This window comes from Cololabis saira, chromosome 2 (genome assembly GCF_033807715.1).
Source record: "Cololabis saira isolate AMF1-May2022 chromosome 2, fColSai1.1, whole genome shotgun sequence".
Lineage (NCBI taxonomy): Eukaryota > Metazoa > Chordata > Actinopteri > Beloniformes > Belonidae > Cololabis > Cololabis saira.
In genome coordinates, this window is record NC_084588.1 from 33,382,991 (window position 1) to 33,393,362 (window position 10,372).

The window sequence follows — 10,372 nt, forward strand, 5'->3', positions numbered from 1 at the left end:
TTTTCACTTATTTCTTGGGCAGTCACAAGACATCTGACAGCATGCACAGATCCCTTACATGATCTTATTTTGCATTATCTCATGTAATACCTATCTTTTTCTGTCAAAACTCTCAGACTAAAAACATAAGTTGGTCCCACAAGAGTATCGTAGTCAAGTGACAAAGAAAGCGCATGCTTTTTTAATTCTATCTTAATCTTAAAATTAGACAAATACAACTTCAGATGAACAAGACATGATAAATTACACCATGCAGTTATTTAGTAATTGAAAACTAATATGAAATGCAGAGCAATTTGTGAAAAGTCAAGCACCCTTAACACTACTGAAAAAACGAGAGAAAGAGGGAGAAGCTCAGGCTATAAAAGGTTAGTGCATTGCCTTTGGCAATGCTCTAACTTCACAATGGGAAGAGTTTTAATACCATTTCCTAGTAATTTGGAGTCAACCAAACAGACAGTGAGGCTGTCATGTTATGTAATACCACTCGAAAAAGCCTCCTGACTCCATTTCCCTCCCCTCAACTTGACTTCAAGCCCCAGAGAGGCAATAAGACCCTGTGCATTTACATTGTCCTCCAGGGAAAGTAATGGAGTCTAATTTAATAACACCTTCAGACCCATACAGGCCTCAGCTAACATGTTTAGAGTTTAATTTCATGCAAGAAAAAGACTTTCCAGGATTTCCAGAGGAATTTCCCATCTCTCTTAAATGACTATGAGATTGTCGTTAAGGCCTGTAAAATGCAAGCAGAACAAACCACAAAACCTCTGGAGGTTCTTAGGAATGTTCCTTGAAAGACGAGAAGAAAGTGGAGATACATATGTGGCAAACGCTAAAACACAGCATGTCACCTCAGCTTATACAATTTACAAGCACGGTGGTGGAGGGGTAATGATGTGGGCTTGTTTTGCAGACAGAACGTGGGCATCCTCCGGTCATTTAGTCAACTATGAACTTTTGAGTGTGCAAAGTATTCTATTGCATTATTATTCTATTGTATTTTATTGCATTGGAGCCCAACTGTCTGATGACTACAGCGTGGCTAAAATGTTGTCCATGCATCAAGACAATAATCCAAGCATATGTGTTAATCATCTTGATTGATCTGCTGTGTTTGGACCTTAGGAGAGCTTTGCATAAAATAATACCCACAAATATCAATGATCTTAGCCAATGACACACAAAAAAGGGGGGAACAATTTCCTCTGTGAGGTGGGATTCCTTCACACCTTTTATTACTTTCTACAAGCTAATGAATAACAAAACGCGCTTCACACAGTTTCAAACAGTTTTCAGTTAAAAACATTTGAAAGAACCTGACCTGATTTAGAAGCCTCTCAGTCAAACAGAGGACATAAACCCTGGGGAGACCAAACATCCTCTGCACATTCTGTAACTGCCATATACTGACTTTTGCTCAGTGAGCCACATGATGTGAGTGTCTGTGCTTGGTGGCCAAATGAAATCATTGTTCTACTTCACCTGGAGCAATAGTTGAGGTCAGGGAAACTTTTCATGTGATCCTTCAGCTGTATGGAAAGGCTTTTGCAATCAGAAGGAGCTTTGTGTAGGCCCGACTGCTGTAATATGTCTGAAACTTTTAAAATGCTGTGTAAACAATCAGGACTATAAGTAATCAAATTTAACTAGAGACTATTTATGAATTTACAAAAAGAATTTTATTTGGCTTCAATAAAAACATCACATTTTTAGCCGTTTCATCCTATCCAGGATCAACAGGGACCATGTAGCTATAAGCTGTCAACAAACAAAACCCTGGAGGCTGCCAGTCTGTTCCCAAGGTCACTCTTATTGTTAGTTTACTGGACACAGTAAAGTACAGTACATAGTATTGCACTAATCACTTTGCTGTTTACTTGTCGACTCCTATACCTCCTAGCCTGATTTTAGCACTAACTCAAGCCTATGCACATTTATTTATGTACGGTGGATATTTTGGTGCTATCATTTCCGTTGTTTTATGGCTGAAACTGTGACATGGGTCCAATTTCATGCTGTTACATGTGCAAATGTGGAATATTATTACAGTAAAGATCTTTTCACCTTTGATCTTTGAGAACATGTAAACTCCACCTCTATCCCAGCCAACAATCAACAGCTTTTGCGCTGTGATCCCACAATACTAACTACCAAGCCGGCATATAATAATAGAAGAATTATTTAACCAATAATATAAATTTAGGGCTGTGGTTACCAATAATGTTTGTTTTTTTTTCTTTGCAGTGGTCAAGAAAATAATAGGCTTATTAATGAAATGGTGAAAAGCCAACCAAGAATACAAGTTTTAGGAGTCCATGATTAAGTATTTGTCAGTCAGGCAACAGTACAAACCCAAAATAACTTTTTAATTACATAAAACGGAGTAAAACTGAGCAACTATTCACACCTAAGAAGTTCATTCCAGTTTTTTTTTCTATAAATACCTTGGCAAATGCTCGATTTCTAAAAAAGTGTGGCTGCTGACACATGCTTTGTCAATGTGACAGTCACTTGTGATGAAAGGCCTCTGATTTGCACTTTTAATGACCTCTTGTTAAAAAATAGAATTTCTCTGACTGACAACAAAGCGATGGAATTTCAATTTACTGACTAAAGAACACAATTCACTTCTCTTTCTAAAAACAAAACAACATCAGTAAATAAGCAGTCTTTTGTGAATTGGCAATAATGGCCAGATTATTGTTAAGTAACACCGAAAGGCATGGGAAAAAAAATAGGACATTATCTTTTATTTCTCAGGTGTGTTTTATTTCTCATGGCTTTAAAAATGAAAAGAAAAAAGAAAAAAATCTGATTAGGTTCTCATCAAGTCTTAAGATTATTTAAACATATATAATGAAATCACGACATGATTTGCTATACACAATATTTGTTTGACAAAAAAACTAATAATGCAAAAGCAGTCTGTGAAAAACTAAGAGCACTCTTAGGAATCAAAAGAGTAAAAGACAGCTTCTTTCAACTTTTCTTTTATCTTAAGAAGTGTTCCTGACACCACTTTTCCTTGCCACTGTTTGGCTTAAGGCTTTTCTTCCACTAGGGGAGTTTTTACCTGCCATTGTTTATGTAATAATTGCTCGGGGGTCATGTTCTGGGTCTCTGGAAAGCGTCTAGAGACAACATCTGTTGTATTAGACGCTATACAAATAAAATTACATTGAAAAAAATTGAACTACACTCTCTAATTTTATCTCCCACTGTACATCTCCCCATAATTAAACTCAAATAATATGATGCCATATCAACTCTAATTCAGTGGGGCTGATGTTCTAATCAAAAGACACAGATCTTATTAGGTCAAAATGCAGGGAAAGTCAGGTTCACTTTTTTATTCATTTTTTTTTTTTACTGGTCAGTGACAGGATTTATGTTGCAGGTTTCAAAAGCTCCATGTATTACTGTACTGTGTGTTTTGTTCAGCTTTTTTTCTAGTCGTCAAAAACAAATTTATTTTTTTGATTTATTTTTTGCATAACCAAAGTGCCAACAAAATGCCAACACTGCAATATGCAGAATGCAGGTATCAACAACAGCAGTTCAACAAGTTTGAAAGATCAAGGGAGTCAACTAAAGCCTTGAATTTTCATATCAAGGTCATTTCTATAATGTATTACAAAAAGATTTAAATGGCATTATAATGTATTTATTAGGTGTATATAATTATGTGAATGAATTCAATGCATAACCCTTTTATTAAAGTGTCGTAGACACAAGTACTAGTCACACTTGCAATGAAATTTTCTTTTATACACTGAAAAAAATACATCTAAGCGAATGTAAATATAACATATTTAAATCTGTGATATTAACAATTAAAAATGAAGCTTGTTACATGAATACATCTAGTTTTGAACTTAATCTGCATTTGTTCAAAAAACAAGACATTGTGCATTTTTTCCTTTAACAAGCAGTATTTATGTAATCCCAGGCAATCTTTTCATTTACACACAAACAACAAACAATGATCTTGTTGTATTTACTTTTCCTTTAACAATTTTAATCTATTGGGCAGATTGACCAACGTTTAGATGAAACATGCTTTATTTGTTTAAGTAGAACACCACAGTAAAAAATATCTTGCCTGATCTACTTTTAAAAAATGAGATTTTTATGTAGATCAAGAAAGACTAGTGTTTGTATAAATGTTTAGTATGTACAAAATTTTTTGCATATAATAAAAATAATTTTTGCAAGTAAAGTTAACTTAATTTTGATAAATAAAGTAAACGTAACACAATTAAGTTGTACTTAATACTTGTACTTGCAAAATGTATTATTTACATACAAAAAATTAAGTAGTTTATACAAAGACTAGTCTTTCTTGATCTACATAATAATCTAATGCAAAAAGTTGACTTATTTTTTTAGGTAGATCAAGCACAATATTTGTATCAGTGTAGAGTAGGACTAAATAATGGCTTCAGTGCATCACAGTTTGGAGAGGTATCATATTTTGTGGAAGTGTGGGGGAACACATATAAAACAAACACGAATACAATATCCAAACTTCAAAAAAGAGCAATAAGAATTGTAAATAATGCGGCCTTTAGAGAATCAACAAACCCACTCTTCATCAAACTGAGAACACTCAAATTCAAGGATCTGGTCGACTTCAAAACTTTACAAATCATGCACAAAGCAAATCATCATCAGTTGCCACAAGACATCCAGAAGTTGTTTCAAATAAAAGAAAATAAACACAATCTCAGGGGAATATGTAATTTTAAAAAACAGCATGTACGAACAAACATCAAAACCCATTGTGTATCAGTGAAGGGAGTTAATCTGTGGAACAACTGTAAAGATGAAATGAAAAAAAGTTCAAACGAATCTTTAAAAACACTACTCTGTATGGATACAAAACGGAAATGGACACATGAACTGACAGCCAATGACCAAAGTGCCTTGCTCAGCTGAACCACTTTTTCTTTTCTTTTATGCTTTTCTTTTTGAAGTTGTGTGAAATGAAGAAATGGTAAAAACAGAACATTAGAAGGGGTAGGACTAGAAAAGTTTTTTGAAACTTCATCCTACACCCTTTCAAACAGGAAATATGTATTTACATATAGATTTGTCTCTTTAATTTGCTTTGTTTTGCTTATGGTTTTCTTTGGGGTTTTTTTTTCGGTATATACATTTTATGTATTCTGATTATTTTGTTTTTGTTTTAACCTGTTTGAATAAATAAATAAATGAAAATGAAAAAAAATGAAAAAAAAATCCAATAGAAGGTGCCTTTAAGAGGAAAAATGTAATAATGTGGGGGCTATATGCTCGATGTCCGTTTTAACAGTTTTTAGTAAAGACAAATAAAGTTAATTACATTGTAAAATCGCTAGACTTTATGGGGGATGAGTGCCTCTCTGGTTGTTGGAGAGCGGTGGGCACAAGAAAAACCAGCCAGCCCCGTCACCGCCTCTGTGTCGGTCCCGACAAGACCAGAACCCACTGACGTCTGACAGAGAGGAGGAGTTCGCTGAAGTCGCTCAGTATCTTTCCCCCTAATTACTTGTGCGATTCACTCTCTATTTATCCGAGCAGCTGGACGCGCTGCCTCTGCGCTCGCTCAGGTTTGGCGTAAAAGTGGATTGTCTCACCGGTGAAACTTAAAACAAAAAATTGGAAATCATGGAGAATGTATGGATCTCTGCCCAAAATAAACTTTACTATTAAGAAGGAGAAGGACCTGGCTGGGGAGATGCCTTTCTTCACAGCTCTCTGGACCACTGATGCGCTCCACTTGACTTTCATTCCTCAACAACTGTTGACTTATTGGCTGAAATAAAAGACATTTCATCAAGCTTTGTGGATATTGGACAGACGGCGCTTTGAGGAGTTTAACACTTTAACAAGGGTACAGATGAGTTGCTTGATTTGTCTGGAGGAAACGGCAACAGCTGATGGAATCATCCTCGGATGAACTGATCAAACTTCCCACACCCGCCTCGACTTGCAGCAGCAAAAACCCACCTGTCAGCCTGAACTACGGTTGCCACCCGTTACGGAATTGACCTTTATTTGAGAAAAAAATGTTGCGTCCCGTATTGAACTAATACGGGACACGATTTGTACCGTATTTTCATTAACTTTTACACCATATTCTAGTTGAATTATTGAAATAAATTAACTTTTACACCATATTCTAGTTGAATTATTGAAATAAGTTAACTTTTACACCATATTCTAGTTGAATTATTGAAATAAATTAACTTTTACACCATATTCTCACCTGTAGGCTATATTATACATCTGGGCTGATGTGGACATACAGAGCATAGGAGGATATTTCAGTGACTGGTATGGTTGTCTGTCTGTACAGTCATGCAAGTTCAATTAAAGCACTTTAAACTTTAAATCAAGCATTTAGTTTTTTCATATAAAATAAACACATTTTTATTCAGTTTAGAAGTTTTGGGGCTTTTTTTTTTTTTTGGCTCCTGCGCTGCTGAAATCAGGGCGTCCCTTATTTCTATTTCTGAAAGGTGGCGACCCTAGCCTGAACATTTGACCAATTAGTCATGGAAGTGACCAACGGTTCCCTACATTACCCCTCCATCCTGCACATGGAATTCAGTCCGTTTAATGACATTATGGACGACAACGAGACGAACTCCACCGTGGGAGAGCAGAACCTGCTGGGCTGCGTGCAGATCCGCATCCCGCAGGAGCTGTTCCTGGCCCTGGGCGTCATCAGCCTGCTGGAGAACATCCTGGTGGTGCTGGCCATCATCAAGAACCGCAACCTGCACTCGCCCATGTACTACTTCATCTGCTGCCTGGCCGTGTCCGACATGCTGGTGAGCGTCAGCAACGTGGTGGAGACCGTGTTCATGCTGCTCAACGACCACGGCCTGCTGGACCTGCACCCGGGCATGCTGCGCCACCTGGACAACGTGATCGACGTGATGATCTGCAGCTCCGTGGTGTCCTCTCTGTCCTTCCTGTGCACCATCGCTGCAGACCGATACGTCACCATCTTTTACGCGCTGAGATACCACAGCATCATGACCACGCAGAGGGCCGTCACCATCATCGCGCTGGTGTGGCTGGTCAGCATCACCGCCAGCATCCTCTTCATCGTCTACTACACCGACAACGCGGTCATCGTGTGCCTCATCACCTTCTTCTGCATCACGCTGGTGTTCAACGCCGTGCTGTACCTGCACATGTTCCTGCTGGCACACGTGCACTCCCGGCGCATCACGGCCTTCAACAAGAGCAGGCGCCAGTCCACCAGCATGAAGGGGGCCATCACCCTCACCATCCTGCTCGGGGTCTTCATTATATGCTGGGGGCCGTTCTTTCTCCACCTCATCCTCATACTCGCCTGCCCCAATAGTCCGTTCTGCAAGTGCTTCTTTAGTAACTTTAACCTTTTCCTCATCCTCATCATCTGCAACTCGCTCATTGACCCGCTCATCTACGCGTACCGCAGCCAGGAGCTGCGCAAAACGCTGCAGGAGCTGGTCCTGTGCTCGTGGTACTTCGGCGTGTGATCCCACGAAGGGACATTAAAGTAAACCTAAATGAGTATTTCATCTCTGTAACTGTGAGACGGAGCTGGAGTAAACCGTGAGTGGTTTATTTGACAGTTGATGCTCATGCGAGATAGGGCCTACTGCCAGAGGCGATTCTAGGGTCTGTTGGGGCCCTAGGCAAAAATTTCTAGGGGGCCCCTCAAACCAGCGTTCATCACCGTTGAGTTATAATAAACTGACACCAACGAAAACTTTATGAAATGTATATTTATTTACACACTGCTAATTTACACACACGACACTGTGTGTAGTTTTTTTTTTTTTTTTTTTGACACTGCGTACAGGTGGATGGCCGTGATCATGGGAATGACAACATGGGGCCCCTTAAGGGAGGTTTCTTACTGGCTACTGAGATGTCATTGATAATTGCCTTATGTTTGTTTAAGGAGGAGGATGTGGTCATTGCGGTTACCACATTTTGAGATCTGTACAGTAAAAACAGTCTTCAATACTTTTTTAGTCCTCAAAACCCCTGATAGGAAAATCTTTTGTAATAAAAGTAATTATTAAAAAAAAAAAAAATGTTTTTTTTTTTTGGGCCTCATGGGCCCCCCAACAACTCGGGGCCCCAAGCAGTTGCCTGCCTTGCCTGTTCACAAGCTGCGCCCCTGCCTACTGCACTGAACGGGTCAACACTGAATCTCTCAAACTTTTGAACATCTCGTCACGGAAAAGGAATCAATTTTACTTGGATTTCCATCTTATTTATTGTTATATTAGACCACCCTACTCTGTCCAGCACTGGCTAACATCTGGACATCTTAATCAAGTAAATTATTCTCTCAACTAAGAGGGATCTATTGGGACTTTTCAAGTCACTGGAATCTGCTTTTTGACTGCCAAGCACTTTTAGATTACTTTTATTTCATTTGGATTTTTTTCTGGAAAGCATATCGGACTTTATTTATGTAAAAAATGGATGTGACTGGACTTAAAAGGCCGTCGTTGCCTTTAAAATAACCCTAAACAAAGCTTATTAGATTGTGTCAGAATTTCAGCAATCCAAGCTTTGACGTCAGTCCCTAAAAAATGACGTAGCGCTAATAGTTAAATTCAAGTTAATAAATGAATGTCAGGATTTGTCATTTTAGACTTGGGCAGTCTTTTTCTGGCTTTATATTTAACAAGTCTACAGTTCAATTTTTATTTAAAGAGTTTGTGATAATATGCATGGCATCCTCCGAGAAAGAGAAGCGGAAAACACTATGCAGCTAAAACAAGATTTTATCAAGCGATGAACTTGATGAAAGGAGCTCACTTACTTAGTTTTAGCTTTAAACTAGATCAAAGAGAGTATACAAGGCGAGTAAACTGTTGAAACCTATAAGATTAGGAGTCATCTTCAAAAAGAATCTGCCTAATTGTGTGTGAATTTCTCTTCCAAAAATAAATATAGTAGAAAAATCACATGAACGACCTGCTGCCCGAGGCTCATGGCGTCAGACTTTAATGAAATAAGTCTGCACTTATGCACTAAGGCCTATTTCTGGTGAAGTGGTCTCAGAAATGTACAGACACTGGTTTCCGACGAGGAGCATGACTTTAGTGTGTGTTATATGTAAGTCTGATGAGGGCAGTGATGGATGTCTGCGGGGAAGTTCTGGTGACACTGATGTAAGACACAGGGAAATATGGCCGAGACTCTGTAAATATCGTTTTCAAGTTTATATCATTATGTTTTTGACTTTTCATTGTATTCTTCCGTGTTCCCAAACATGTGTGGTAAATAGGCTTAACATACATTGTTTTTGAATCCGTTATCCTTCGGAAAAACTGAAATGGTTAGTTTCACAGACATGTTTCCACATGGAGGGAAATATATTCACACGTTTCAAATAAAGCTGATGACACAAAATAAATCAATAAAATTAACTAATTATTTTCCCCTTGTGTATTGATAACATATTTTGAATTACATTGTAGAGTTATCAGCTACCATGCAGCCTGACAAGAGGACACTCCCAGCACTGCAATACTTGAGTCATGTTTTCCTGAGTATTTTGCTGCTGACAGCCTTAAGATCTCAAAGTTGCCTTCACCATATTGTTTTTAATAGACTGACTCTTTGTCATCTTTCAGTGTAGTTTTTCTTTTGATCTTTTCTTCTTTCTTTTATGTGCTGTATATGCTTTAGCTTTGAACTTCATTACTTTTTTTTATCCTTAAACCATTGACGCTTGTAGCAGAGAACTGAACATTCCTTTTGGATGTTTGACGTCTGCTCAATTAAAAATAACTTTAACCATAAGCTGATGAGAATTAGTGGGGCCCATACTTTCATAGCCTACAGTGCCGAAAAAAAAAGACTGTATTTCACCACATGTAGTTGATGCTGCTGATTACTGGGGGAAAAAAAGAAAATATGCAAACATTTTTCAAATAAAGGAGTAGAAGAGGAGTAATTTTCTCTCTTTGTAGCCTTGCTGGTGTTATCTGTTTGAAAGTGCGGTTTGAAAGAACGGTTAGGGGGGAAAACAAGACAAATCATAATTCCAGCATTCTTATGTTTCCTTTTTGTGGTAATCAGGTTTTATATGGTGCCATAAATGATAAAATCATCACTATATTCTTGCCGCTTGTCAAATGTTTTTAGTGCCTGTAAAATACATTCTTATATTCAGCAAGTCAACAAGAATGCAGTTTAAAAAGTGTATGTCTTTTTATTTTTTATTTTTTTGTAACCAAACTGCAGACAGAGGTAAGATTTCACCATCAAATGTGTTTCCAATGATGGCTATAATAATGTTTTCTGTGGATGTGGAGCACATATATTGCATATTTTCAAACAAAAGCTAGGATATCTTGTATGC

General features: G+C 37.8%; 1 protein-coding gene across 1 annotated transcript; it reads left to right on the plus strand.

Annotated features, from left to right (window-relative positions):
- Window positions 1-6,542: 6,542 nt before the first annotated feature.
- On the plus strand, window positions 6,543-7,520 carry mc1r (melanocortin 1 receptor). Its single transcript, XM_061710807.1, has one exon. The coding sequence runs from the start codon at window positions 6,543-6,545 to the stop codon at window positions 7,518-7,520; it is 978 nt and encodes a 325-aa protein (XP_061566791.1).
- The last annotated feature ends 2,852 nt before the right edge of the window (window positions 7,521-10,372 follow it).

What these genes read in the sequence shown, in the direction of transcription:
- mc1r (XM_061710807.1), top strand. Translation starts at nt 6,543, where the DNA reads ATGGAAGTGACCAACGGTTCCCTACATTACCCCTCCATCCTGCACATG.